Source organism: Notolepis coatsorum, assembly GCF_963971535.1.
Source record: "Notolepis coatsorum genome assembly, chromosome: 4".
Lineage (NCBI taxonomy): Eukaryota > Metazoa > Chordata > Actinopteri > Aulopiformes > Paralepididae > Notolepis > Notolepis coatsorum.
The window spans coordinates 134,479,615-134,494,824 of NC_140168.1; the positions used below are offsets into that span (position 1 = coordinate 134,479,615).

Below are 15,210 nucleotides of genomic sequence, written 5' to 3' on the forward strand. Positions count from 1 at the left end.
AGTCTAGTGGGACGGGAATGAATGAATGAATGAATGAAAACTTTATTTAACAGATTGCAGAATGGGTACAATACAGTACGGCTCAATACATACAATTGTTAAGGGGATGCAGACCTGAGAAAGACGTTTGTCTTGTTTCCATCAGGGTCCCCCATTTTCAATTCATATAGTAACGTATAGACACGGGAGGACGGCGGCGTCTCCCTGAGCTAACGTTAGCTTAGCTACCGTTACAAAATGACCCAGTCAACTATTCACTTTTAGTTTAATACATGATGAGGCATTGTCTAACCGAACGGTATCTAGTCGGCCAGCTACCGATAGCTCCTGACATCAACAAACGCTCCACAAAGTCTAGTAGAGAGACGTGTATGCTACCTGTTAGCTCACGTTAGCGCAAGTTAGTTCACCGTTCAAAACGAAATGTCCCATTGAACTAAATAATTCACTGAGGAGGCGTTGTATTAATGTTATATATCCGGCTAGCAGTAGCTACAGATAGCTCCTGATATCAATGTCTTATAACACTGATTCGATGCGTATTCGAGCTGAGGGCTTGCTGAGCACAGTTAAGTAACGTTATGCCAATAGGGTCCAGGTGCAGCGCCGGAGAATCCTGGCCGTAGCTCTGCTCGAGGCTACTCGAGTATAGGTCCAGGTGCAGCTCCAGAGAATCCTGGCCGTAGCTGGAGGCTACTAGAGTACACACAGACAGTGGAGCTTGTTGCGTGGTGTCTCGCAGATAATACAAGTACAAGTCTAATTATATAATATATATATTTTATTAAAAAAAAATAAAAATTATATAATTTTTTTTTTTTTTATCAAAAACGATGATACCGTGATATATACCGTTACCGTCTATGCTTCAAATTATACCGTGATATAAATTTTAGACCATACCGTCCACCCCTACTGTATAGTATATAGTATATTGTATTGTAACTCAGTTACTTTTCTACTCTGCATTGTACATTGTATATGTATATATTGAACACTTTTGTCTACGTACTTTACTTCTATTTTATACTTACTATACTTATTTTATACTTATCTATTTTTATCTAGCACAATCTCTGGAGCAAAACAGAAAGAAGCATTTTATATAAAAGTATTCTGTACTTCTGTATGACAACTAATAAAGAAACTTGAGAAACTTGAGCTCGACGTGTCCTATTAGCTGCAGAGCTAATGTACCTTGTTGTAGTGACGAGCTGGAATTTGTGCTGGATTTCTATTAAACTGCTTTATAGAATGTGCTGATGTTTAGTTTAGTTTAGTTTATTCGGATCCCCATTAGCCATTGCCACAGGCATAGGCTACTATTACTGGGGTCCACACAAATCAATACAATCAAATCAATACAATACAATAAAACAATACAATACACCTCAATAACACATACAAATATTATAATAAAATATCTAAGTTCATCAATCACACATACCCATCTTCTCAATCACCCACTATGTTTACTTAACTGACAGTACCATTCTTTCTTATATGATTTTTTCTTAGGTGTTTTTTAAATGTCTGTTTTTCTTCAATCCTAGTTAGTGCAGGTGGTAAGGAATTCCATGCAGTCATGGCTCTATACATCACAGTCCTTTTCATTGCATTTGTTGATGTGACTGTGATAATCACACAATTAACTAACGTGAATGAATAAGAAAACACAGATGTTCTGGTTTGATAGGCTTGACACGCGAGGCACCAGGCATATTTCCTTCAAACGAATATAACGTAATCAAACCAGTCTAATTGTACAGTTTATACTTGATATTGTTGTTAATGTTTTGGTGGGCACCTATAATTATTATGCCATGAATTCTGTGCTTTGCTCCGGAGAGTCTTCTAGATTATGCCATTCTTGTGTAATCTCATTCTGATCATTGCCCCTTTGACCTGTCAAACCACACTGACAAATCTGCCACTGGCAATAAATCATGTGGACGTCTGATAAGAGATGCTGATATTGTTTTATCACAAGAGCACAGCCCTGCTGTAAAATCTACATGTATTTTTGTTCTCTCGACTTTAAAGTAGGGATGCCCCGATCACGTTTTTTGACACCGATACCGATCCGATACCGATCGTTTTTGATTAAAAGAAATTAAAATTTATTTTATATACATTTTTTTTTTTTTATAAAATATATATATTATATAATTATACTTGTACTTGTATTATCTGCGAGACATCGCCACCACGCAACAAGCTCCACTGTCTGTGTGTACTCTAGTAACCTCCAGCTACAGCCAGGATTCTCCGGAGCTGCAGCTGGACCTATACTCGAGTAGCCTCGAGCTACGGCCAGGATTCTCCGGCGCTGCACCTGGACCCTATTGGTATAACGTTACTTAACTGTGCTCAGCAAGCCCTCAGCTCGAATACGCATCGAATCAGTGTTGTAAGACATTGATATCAGGAGCTATCTGTAGCTACTGCTAGCCGGATATATAACGTTAATACAACGCCTCAGTGAATTATTTAGTTCAATGGGACATTTCGTTTTTAACAGTGAACTAACTTGCGCTAACGTGAGCTAACAGCTAACAGCTAACAGGTATCATACCTACCTACTATACTTGCTAGAGCGTTTGTTGATGTCAGGAGCTATCGGTAGCTGGCCGGCTAGATACCGTTCGGTTAGACAATGTTTCATCATGTATTAAACTAAAAGTGAATAGTTGACTGGGTCATTTTGTAACGGTAGCTAGGCTAACGTTAGCTCAGGGAGACGCCGACACGGCACGCCGTCCTCCCGTGTCTCACTAGACTAGACCCGTGTTTACATGCGTGCGGGAGGGGCTGGACTCGAGAGCAGACGCCGCACCACCGGTGTCTGAGACAGAACTCAGCGACAGCGAGTGATCGGGTTTGACGATCGGTGAAAATAAAACATTATCACCGATCACCGATCGCATATTTATACTGAATATCGGCCGATAACGATCGGTGGCCGATCGATCGGGGCATCCCTACTTTAAACTTTAATACGTGTTTTTTGTGTAATTTCCATGACTATCCATGAAACCTCTTCAAAACCTATTGTAGAAAAGAAATGAAGGCTTGTTTTTCCTCAATTCACATGACTGAAGCACGTTCAGTCACAGACTCCCTGACACTCAACAGTGGCCCTGACACTCAACTAACTGCCTCTGCCAGTCCTTCATACCAGAACCATACCATACCAGTCCTGAATAAATACTGTATACTTCATCAGAGCATATATTTTGCATTTTTAGATTATATATTAGATTATATATTGCATATTTTTTTAGTTTATATATTAGATTAGATTTAGATTATATATTGTAACTATATTTATTGTAGGGCTGGGCAAATATAACTGAGACGGGCATGGGTCAGCGTTTCCGTTAGCCGGTAATTACCGGTATTTGACCGGCAAAATCTGGTGAAGTCCGACATATCTAATCTCTCCGGTCATAATGTCAGGTGAAAATAATTCCCTCTAAACACAATTAGATTATTTGAATTGTATTAAAATAGGCTAAAATTAAATAGCCTATGCGATGAACGAAACAATCATTACATTTGTCGTTGCTTCACCAAGCAGCCGGTCAATGACATCCTGTGTCAGCGAGCTGGCAGCTGATATATTTACGTGAAGCATGGCTTGGCAGGGTGCAGTACTCCAATTCAGCCATTGGCAATTCAGCTGTTGGGTGGGGGCGCTGCTGACACCGCTGCTCTGCTCTGTCTGCTCCTGCTCCATGCTTCACGTAAATATATCAGCTGCCAGCTCGCTGACACAGGATGTCATTGACCGGCTGCTTGGTGAAGCAACGACAAATGTAATGATTGTTTCGTTCATCGCATAGGCTATTTAATTTTAGCCTATTTTAATACAATTCAAATAATCAAATTGTGCTTAGAGGGAATTATTTTCACCGGACATTATGAGCAGCAGCACCAAGTCGTTGGGAGGTGGAGATATACATCACGGCGCAAACCCACGATAATGTTGCCGTCTCTCTGCCAAATTTCTCAGTTCTTCGCTTGATATAATTAATACAAATGTCCAATATAACGGAATTCGTTAGCTCATAAAAATGTGATTATAACAGACTGCTGTTTATTAAGGTCGGGCAGACTGCCCACCGACACCTCAAGTCGGCAGCAGCACGCAGTCTCGAGGGACTTATTTTATTTGGAATATATTAATGACTGTATATACGCAAAAGTAGTCTAGTTTTAAGTTAAAATATTATAAATGCCTTGATGATGTCATTCTTTATATAGGCCTATTAATTGTTTTTAAGCTCAATAAACTCTGACCGGAATTTATCCCATTTGTCCGGTAGATTGAAATCTACCGGACACTCAGACCTGCAAAAAAAAATTCTAACGGAAACCCTGACATACCCTCATCTCACACCTTGTTGCCCATATTCATGTCGACTCCACTCCAGAGTAAATTATATTGTATATTGTTTACACTGCCTTTTTATTCTATTTTTATTTTTACTTCTCCACTGTACTATAATTCTGTGCCCTGTACCTGTATGTCTTCTACTATCTGTATCTCCCCTCCAGTGGCGGACTCAGGCTGTTTGAAGGGCAGGGGCGAAAATAAAAAAAGGGCACTTAAACGCGTGTTTTTCAACCGTGGGGGCACCAATAGGGCACATCCTCGAATTTCTTTCACTCAAAAGGGCACTTTAGCGCGTGTTTTTCAACCGTGGGGGCACCAATAGGGCACATCCTCTAATTTCTTTCACTCAAAAGGGCACTTAAGCACGCGTTTTTCAACCGTGGGGGCACCAATAGGGCACATCCTCTCATTTCTTTCACTCAAAAGGGCACTTTAGCGTGCGTTTTTCAACCGTGGGGGCACCAATAGGGCACATCCTCTAATTTCTTTCACTCAAAAGGGCACTTAAGCGCGCGTTTTTCAACCGTGGGGGCACCAATAGGGCACATCCTCTTATTTCTTTCACTCAAAAGGGCACTTAAGCGTGCGTTTTTCGACCGTGGGGGCACCAGGGGGGGCTGCTATGATGCCTGAATTTCCCCAAGGGGATCAATAAAGGAATATCTTATTTTATCTTATGCATTGCTCTTTTAACTCCACAATGTCTGATTCCCCCCCCCCCCACCAAAAAAGGTCCCATATCTGAATCTTGCATTGGGGGGGCGGTGATGTCGGAGCCCAAGACCCCCACCCCAACTCCGCCCGGCGACACGTACAAAGGCTGGGTGTTCAAATGGACCAATTACATCAAGGGATATCAGCGGCGGTGGTTCGTCCTGAGCAACGGCTTGTTGTCTTACTACAGGTACCATGTGTTTGCAGTCAGGGGGCGGGACTACAGGTACCATGTGTTTGCAGTCAGGGGGCGGAACTACAGGTACCATGTGTTTGCAGTCAGGGGGCGGTACGATACGAGTGACTCACTGACACTGTGACCATATTTGGCCCTCGATAACGATAATATCACGATAATCGATATATTGCAAGGAATTTCATGTCACAATATCTGTAAGAAAAAATACCTGCAAAAAGCAGGAATTATGTATTTGTTCACAGAATTTACATGAAAGCCTATCGGATTCTTTAGTGTGCATCACAAACTGGCCAATTGTACATGAAACAATGTACAACAAATTGCATAGTGTCTCTTTAACACACTGACCACAACTTGATTATTATTAACTATTATTAATTATGTCCCCAACGGAAAGCTTCGTTACCATCTGCAATAACAATATGTACATTATCTGTTTTTATCTAATACGATCAGAGAGACATCACATGACATCACCCCACTGAGCCCATGACATCAGAGAGACATCGCATGACATCAGAAAGACATCACATGACATCACCCCACTGAACCATGACATCAGAGAGACATCACATGACATCACCACACTGAGCCTGTGACATCAGAGAGACATCACATGACATCACCCCACAATCAGTTGTACCTCAAAGTCAGATCAAAGTTTGGTGGCGGTCTGGGTTCTCGGATAATGAGGGTGTGGTCTCTGATGTGGAAGTAAATGACCACTGGAGCCCCAACTGGGACCAGCGCTCTAAACGTTTTAAATTAAACTGGGGGATGGAAGCAAATGACAAAGTCCCAGCGTTGTCCTGTGGCTCTGAATGTCTTTATCGCTGTACGCTTTCTTCTCTCTCTCTCTAAAGACGAGTTGGATTATGGTGTCCTGAGTCAGACGGTGGTACTGACTCTCTCCCGTCTCTCTCACCAGGACACAGACGGTGGTACTGACTCTCTCCCGTCTCTCTCACCAGGACACAGACGGTGGTACTGACTCTCTCTCACCAGGACCCAGACGGTGGTACTGACTCTCTCCCGTCTCTCTCACCAGGACACAGACGGTGGTACTGACTCTCTCTCACCAGGACCCAGACGGTGGTACTGACTCTCTCTCGTCTCTCTCACCAGGACCCAGACGGTGGTACTGACTCTCTCTCACCAGGACCCAGACGGTGGTACTGACTCTCTCTCGTCTCTCTCACCAGGACCCAGATGGTGGTACTGACTCTCTCTCGTCTCTCTCACCAGGACCCAGACGGTGGTACTGACTCTCTCTCGTCTCTCTCACCAGGACCCAGACGGTGGTACTGACTCTCTCTCGTCTCTCTCACCAGGACCCAGACGGTGGTACTGACTCTCTCTCGTCTCTCTCACCAGGACCCAGACGGTGGTACTGACTTTCTCTCGTCTCTCTCACCAGGACCCAGGCAGAGATGGGCCACACGTGCCGGGGCACCATCAACCTCGCCACGGCCACCATCACCGTGGACGACGCCTGCAACTTCGTCATCTCCAACGGCGGGGCGCAGACCTACCACCTGAAAGCCAGCTGCGAGGTGGAGCGGCAGCGCTGGATCACCGCCCTGGAGCTGGCCAAGGCCAAGGCCGCGCGCAATCAGGCAGAGTCAGGTGAGAAGTTCCTTTTATTCTGGACCAAGGCTACGCGCATGCAGGCAGAGTCAGGTGAGAAGTTCCTTTTATTCTGGACCAAGGCTACGCGCATGCAGGCAGAGTCAGGTGAGAAGCTCCTTTTATTCTGGACCAAGGCTACGCGCATGCAGGCAGAGTCAGGTGAGAAGTTCCTTTTATTCTGGACCAAGGCTACGCGCATTCAGGCAGAGTCAGGTGAGAAGCTCCTTTTATTCTGGACCAAGGCTACGCGCATGCAGGCAGAGTCAGGTGAGAAGCTCCTTTTATTCTGGACCAAGGCTACGCGCATGCAGGCAGAGTCAGGTGAGAAGCTCCTTTTATTCTGGACCAAGGCTACGCGCATTCAGGCAGAGTCAGGTGAGAAGCTCCTTTTATTCTGGACCAAGGCTACGCGCATGCAGGCAGTCAGGTGAGAAGCTCCTTTTATTCTGGACCAATAGGGCTGATGGTAGTACCAACAACATTTATCACCTTTAAGATCAACATATCTACACCAGCTCCCAGCCCCCCCCCCCCCCCCCTCTCTTTCTCTGTGCATGAAGAGAGATTGGTGCTAGATTGAGAAGTCGCTGTCTCTCTCAGCAAGATCAAATTAATGAAAGTTTACGGTATATAGAACGGGCATTCATACACAGATGAAGTTCTTAGTATTTCTTTGTCCATTATTCTCTTTCTTTGTGTTTTGACTCTTAAAAAAAGAAAAAATAATGTGTTTCTTTTTACAAGTCTATTATTAATTTGACTATAAAATATTAATTGACAGCCCTAGTAACCAGTAGAGGCCTCGCACGGAACGTTTGTGTAGCTCTGTCTTCCAGCATGGCTGCCTGTAGGTAAAACACTGGAAAAGCACGATATTAATACTTAACTGACTTGTTTACAAGATCCAGTAATAATAATAATTATTAAGTTTCTGTTGATATATTTTTCATATATCAACACATAGCAACAGCTGTTTTGCACAAAGCAACCAAAAATGACAGACAGACAGCCATGTTGGAAGACAGAACTACACAAGGCCTCTGTTCCTGTTGCGCTTCGTGACACGCTACGAGGACAAGAGAGAACCTGACCTCTGACCTCTTGTCTCAACGATCCTCCTCCAGACGACTCGGGGGATGACTTCCCTCTGTCCGCGCCGCCCGGACAGCAGGGCGGGGGAGGGGCCCAGAGCTCGGAGGTGCAGTCCACCCTCAGGACGCTGGGCAGCAAGGTGGAGGACCTGAGCACCTGCAACGAGCTCATCTCCAAACACGGCTCCGCCCTCCAGAGGTCAGGCTTTAAGTTACATTCAAATGTAGTGCAGTACAATGAAAAGAAGTTTGGCATCCAACCAGAGTGCTAATGTAACAGTGCAATAGTAATATACAATGTACAGGTGATTCAACTGCGTTTGAAATATATAAAATGAGTACTACCGAGTAATAATGCTAATCAGATGTATGAACAGTGTTATAGTATTATTATGTACAGTGAGGCATAAAAGAAAATATTGTTTGGTTCCTGTTGGTTGTCAGTTAACACATTAACTGCCACGCTTCTATCCATCAATGTATGATCACTGCCACCAGTCTAAGCCTATGGAGATGTTCACCTTCTTTGCAGGGCTATAACTTTTTTAATTGTATTGCTAAATTGACATTACTATGGCCCATTCAACATCGATTATCTATCGTTCAGGATGTAGGAACGTTATACTTTTTCATTCATATATTCATACGAAAATACCGTCTAGAATATAAGTGTTTTTATCGTTTTCTGCAGTAATTCCTAGAACGCTAGTTTTTTTTTTTATCCACTTTTTTCTCCCATTTTCTATATTTTCTCCCATCCCAATTTCGTATCATCCAATTCAACCCTCCCCTGTCACGAACGCTGTTTCTTGCCTCCCACAAGCCGGCTGCAATGTGGACTAAGTCATACATAGCACAAGTCCCCTCCGGTACTTGAGGTAACAGCAGTCGCATCTTTTCACCTGCGCAGCTCGATCTCTCAGTGGCGAGGAGTAACGCGTGGGAGGCTCACGCTGCCCCCGACACTTCCTGATTCTACTGCGCAGGCGCACCAACCGACCTGTAGGAGTCGCTGTCCACAACGCCCGATCCCCACCCTTCAGTTTCCCTCCCCGTAATACGGCCAATGTGTATTACAGCGGACGACCAGCTAAACTGAAAACAATGTGGAGAGCTGGATTCGAACACGCGAACCCAGCGTCTCCACATTGGTGGCGAGTGCCTTGCCCACTACACCACCTAGCCGCCCCCTAGAACGCTAGTTATAGGCCTAAACGCATACTGTTACAAAGGGTCAGATTAAACCGAATATATATATTCATTACTTGAGATATATTGTATAGTATTTGTATATCGTCTGATATCCCTTGTATATTCTTTGTACATATACACGGAATATCCCTTTACCTAGTACAGGCCAGACCATAATATTCGTTCTCCTATTGGACAGCGATCCCCTAGGCGCCACGGCCATACCCCCAATGTCTAGTTCAAAGTCACCGCTAAGACATGTCTCAACATGCCCAGATTTGCGCAGTAATACGAGACAGAAATAAGGCTGGTACTAGATTATTCACCTTACGTATAAATACGTTGCAGGTGGATACAGCAGTGTGTTAACCAATAAGTTGAAGCCTCACACCACGATACAACGTGCTGTGAAGTGGGCCCGTTTTGCCCCGAAGTAGAGCCTTGAGACCGCGTGCGAATTGATAGCTGAAGTGTCAGAGTTTAACGCTGTATCGTCGAGTTCGACCTATTCTATTATTAAGTGATAGTCTATTATGTATAGTGTATCGTGCGGCTACCGTTCTACAGTGACCAGCATTACCAACGTTTCATCGTACCGAGCTAGTGTGCTTATCCAGGCTGGGCGGCCTAACCTTGTGCCGTCATCCGAGGAGCCCTAGACGAGAACCGTGTGGATATGTACACTGGATAACCTACACCGACGACTACAGAGCCCTTTTCGGCTGGATTATATTGCTTTGGTCCTGTGGCTGCTGGAGCAGAGAATCGTCTACCCCCACTACCGTGTGGGATTTACCCTGTGAGGAGCCCCGTCAAGCCCGCCTCTAGGACTCTGAGGCTGGCTAGCTTTCATCCATGCGGCACTGCATACCGGAGAATAGCTGTTGCTTTGTCTACGGATCAAGGGATTATTGCACCGTCTCCTGTACCTGGAGTCTCCTTATTCCTCGTTGATCCAGACTTTTGCTACCGACAAATCCTCTCCCCTGCTGGCTTACAACCGGAGGGAACCCCCCTAGTATCTCCAGCTGACCTACTAGTGTACCATATATAATTCTTATGCTACAGGTGGTATTAATTATCCCCTTCGTAATATGCTCATGGACTTATGCTCTTGACCTATTCATGCACATTCTTCGCCTTACAAGCGCAACTCTCATTCTTAATAAATGTAAGATAATCTTGGTGCTCTTCTAATAAATATTATAAACAGTACTTGTTAAGCCGTGTTATTGTGTGGGTGTTCATCTCATATACATGTGTACTGTATGGCCAGTAGTAATGTACATAACTCAGTAGTGGTTTGATGATACCATACTTATTCAATACAGTCAGGGAATTGTACCCCTCAGTTACACATACTATAGATTATCGATTGCGGATGAAAGGGAGGGGGGGGTCGTTTATAATTCCGTGATCGTCAGTAAATGCTTTATGTAGTATGGGTGATATATTGATCAGAGCGGTTTGCATTGAAAAGAATAAACAATCAAGCTGAAATTAACGTTACTGTCCTCTTACCGTTCGCCGATGAGACTGGAGGAAAAAGATCCCACTTATTTGACGTCGATCGACTAGATCCATTTCCGGTTTGTATGGCGCAATAAACGCCCAAATCATATTGATTATTGAGTTATGGCAGTGATCCATACACAGATGTGTGTCTAGAGTCCCGCAACAATATGTGACTGCCGGACGGATTTCCCAGATGCACCGAGATCACCAGAGCTCCATTTCCGGTTGTAACTCGCCCGATCATCCACCAGGCGGCGGTATTGAAGCGTTGCACGGTTGTGCAGGCTCCCACTGTATCAGCAGAGGCTGGGTGGCGGAATTATGAATACCATGGCGAAAAAATTAAATATGATCTCAATAACGTCGTATCGTACGCCGTGGCTTGGCGGAATTCGCATGATCAGCAAACCCGTCGTAAGCCGTTTATGGCGGTGGATGTGTTAAGGTAGGGAATTTATTTTATTTTATTTTTTATTTTATTTTTTCCCACGGCGACTATGGATAGGATAATTAAAATGTTCACGACAACATGGATGCATGTACTCTGCCAGCATGTTTAATATCCATAATACTAAAGGTTTGACTAAGATTTTTATGAAACTTTATTGTAATTTTTTTTTTATTTTATTTTTTTTTAACTCATTAAATAAATTGGGTCGCACATTAATCGGCAGGGTCGGTCGGCAACCGGAACCAAACCATTTTTTCTTTTAGGCCTGATTGAGGTATAAAGACACTGGTCATACTGACCAGCAGCGTAACAGTAGATAAGGAATATGTACAGATATAGTATCTACGTAAAAAGGATTATATGAAGGTATATTCACTATTCAGACAGATGTGGATAAATATATATATACAGTATTTATAAATATGTTGTATATACAGCATTATTGTACATGCTACCATACAGAGTTATATGGGTAGACTATAGTTTGAGGTAGGTAGGTGTGAATATGGTCAAAGTCAATGGAAAGCCAAGTGTATGGAAATATTTCCTCTTATAGTGCAGAAAACTAACTTGCGCACACAGCAAGAATGGAGTCCAAGGGAAGTTGTGGTTGGAGGATCAAGAAAAGAGGGCAGGGTTTGAGATGGGCCAATAGTCTTGTACAGACTCAATATTATTGTTAATCCATTTTCAGTCCAATCATTTTGTGACAAAATCACAATATTGTGATGTAGCGACATTTCTGTTGTCTAAAATTGATAATAACAAGCACATCTAAATTCATTTCTGCCAAAATCTTAATAGAATTATTTTTAAGGAATTCCATTTGAAAATTGCATTATTTTTAAATGACCATGCAGTTCAATATGATTAACATCAACTAGATGACCTGTGATTTCACACACTGGTTTAGCACTAAACTACACAGAAGCCTTAAATAGAAGGAAGAAATAAAAGGAAGAAGTAAGTTGCAGAGGAGAGTGAATTTGGCCTCATAGGGAAAAAGCCATAGGGAAGCCACAGAAATCGCTTAGGAAGAAAGCTAGGAAGATAGTGGGTGATCTCTCACCTACTCTATGGGGAGTTCGAGCTGTTGCCCTCTGGTAGTCATTACAGACTACCTAGGGCAAACCGAAACATACAAAAAAAACTCCTTCATTCCTAATGCCATTAAGGCATTAAATGAATCTTGCACTCATTAGACCTGGTCCTTGTTGATGTATATATTGTATTCCTACGTTCCCTGCACTTTCCCATTACAGATGTACTGTACAGTACGTATATGTCTGCTGTCATTGTTTTGTTTGTTCAATGGTGAGACCAAAGACACATTTCCACACTGTGGACAATAAAGTGAAACTAAACTAACTAGTAAAACAACAACTAAACTATGTGGTCAGGAAGCCTTCAATTAAACAACAACTTGTGTCCGCTGATGAATATTGTGTTTTTCCCGCTGCTTCCTTGTTCAAACCTAGCTAACTTCTGTGATGCTAACTTCCTGTTCTTTGTTCAGACCTAGCTAACTTCTGTGATGCTAACTTCCTGTTCTTTGTTCAGACAGTGGGTGACAATATTGTCACAAGGAAAGATGAAATTACCTACCTGGGTTCCATCCTAGAGGCTAATCTTTCCTGTGACAAAATGGCATCCAATGTAATAAAAAAAGTCAACCAACGAACTCGATTCTTGTACCGGATCTCCTCTCTGGTAAACAAGAATACCCTGAAGACTCTGGCAGGAGCACTCATTCAAGGGTACTACGACTATGCTTGCACCTCATGCTCATGGTACCAAAGTACCTCAAAGGCACTAAAAACCTAATTACAAACATCTCAAAACAAACTAGTCAGACTACTGCTTGACCTGACTCCTAGAACCCACCTCACCCCTGCACACTTTGCCAACCTAGGATGGCTTAGAGTAGACGACAGAGTACAGCAACTTGCAATGGGCCTGGTCTACAAGATACACTACACGACCAAGGTACCCATGTACATGTCAAAATACTTCCCAAAGGTCAGTGAATACCACGATCACAACACCAGAGGGAGCTCCCCGAATCATGTAAAACCCAGATTCGGCTCAAACAAGGGACTAAACACGTTTCGCAATTATGCCACATCAATGTGGAACGCCCTACCCAAAGCTGTAAAGGAATGTGAATCACTACCCACCTTCAAAAACACTCTCAAAGAACACCTACGGGAGACTGCAATTCGAAACTGGCCCCTACAAATGTCCTAACCCAGTTGTACAGTAAAGACCAAGCATGGCTTTGTCAGTATTCCAATGTACAGTGCCCCCCCCCCTACTCAACCCCCCCCCCCACCTCCAATGTACAGCCCCACCCAACCCCACCCCACCTACCCAACCTCCTCCAATGTACAGTTTCTATGTCAGATGTATGTCAGTATTCCAATGTACAGTGTCCCCCCCCCCTACCCAACCCCCCCCCCCCCCACCTCCAATGTACAGCCCCACCCCACCTACCCAACCTCCTCCAATGCACAGTTTCTATGTCAAATGTATATACACTCTTTTTCTGGATTTTTTTAGTATCACTAACCGTACTGTATTTGCAAATCTGGTATGTCATAAATGTATAGATGTAGCAGTACTGTCTATCTGTATGTCGTGTGTGTCATATGATGAATTGAAAATGGGGGACCCTGATGGAAACAAGACGAAAGTCTTTCTCAGGTCTGCATCCTCTTAACAATTGTATGTATTGAGCTGTACTGTACTGTACCCATTCTGCAATCTGTTAATAAACTTTTCAATCAATCAACCTAGCTAACTTCTGTGATGCTAACTTCCTGTTCTTTGTTCAGACCTAGCTAACTTCTGTGATACTAACTTCCTGTTCTTTGTTCAGACCTAGCTAACTTCCTGTTATTTGTTCAGACCTAGCTAACTTCTGTGATGCTAACTTCCTGTTCTTTGTTCAGACCTAGCTAACTTCTGTGATGCTAACTTCGTGTTCTTTGTTCAGACCTAGCTAACTTCTGTGATGCTAACTTCGTGTTCTTTTTTCAGACCTAGCTAACTTCTGTGATGCTAACTTCCTGTTCTTTGTTCAGACCTAGCTAACTTCTGTGATGCTAACTTCCTGTTCTTTGTTCAGACCTAGCTAACTTCTGTGATGCTAACTTCCTGTTCTTTGTTCAAACCTAGCTAACTTCTGTGATACTAACTTCCTCTTGTTTGTTTAGACCTAGCTAACTTCTGTGATGCTAACTTCCTGTTCTTTGTTCAGACCTAGCTAACTTCTGTGATGCTAACTTCCTGTTCTTTGTTCAGACCTAGCTAACTTCTGTGATGCTAACTTCCTGTTCTTTGTTTAGACCTAGCTAACTTCTGTGATGCTAACTTCCTGTTCTTTGTTCAGACCTAGCTAACTTGTGTGATACTAACTTCCTGTTCTTTGTTCAGACCTAGCTAACTTCTGTGATACTAACTTCCTGTTCTTTGTTCAGACATAGCTAACTTCTGTGATTCTAACTTTCTGTTCTTTATTCAGACCTAGCTAACTTCTGTGATACTAACTTCCTGTTCTTTGTTCAGACCTAGCTAACTTCTGTGATGCTAACTTCCTGTTCTTTGTTCAGACCTAGCTAACTTCTGTGATGCTAACTTCCCGTTCTTTGTTCAGACCTAGCTAACTTCTGTGATGCTAACTTCATGTTCTTTGTTCAGACCTAGGTAACTTCTGTGATGCTAACTTCCTGTTCTTTGTTCAGACCTAGCTAACTTCTGTGATGCTAACTTCCTGTTCTTTGTTCAGACCTAGCTAACTTCTGTGATGCTAACTTCCTGTTCTTTGTTCAAACCTAGCTAACTTCTGTGATACTAACTTCCTGTTCTTTGTTCAGACCTAGCTAACTTCTGTGATGCTAACTTCATGTTCTTTGTTCAGACCTAGCTAACTTCTGTGATACTAACTTCCTGTTCTTTGTTCAGACCTAGCTAACTTCTGTGATACTAACTTCCTGTTCTTTTTTCAGACCTAGCTAACTTC

At 43.1% G+C, this 15,210-nt stretch overlaps 1 protein-coding gene across 1 annotated transcript in view; it reads left to right on the forward strand.

Annotated features, from left to right (window-relative positions):
* The window catches only part of LOC311227029 (oxysterol-binding protein 1-like), a 117,602-nt gene that overhangs the window by 18,785 nt on the left and 83,607 nt on the right, over positions 1–15,210 (forward strand). The window contains exons 2-4 of the mRNA XM_084312536.1: positions 5,132–5,303; positions 6,730–6,938; positions 8,066–8,231. Coding sequence (XP_084168662.1) covers positions 5,167–5,303; positions 6,730–6,938; positions 8,066–8,231 — 512 coding nt within the window. The 5' untranslated portion in view covers positions 5,132–5,166. The remainder of the gene's footprint in view (positions 1–5,131; positions 5,304–6,729; positions 6,939–8,065; positions 8,232–15,210) is intronic.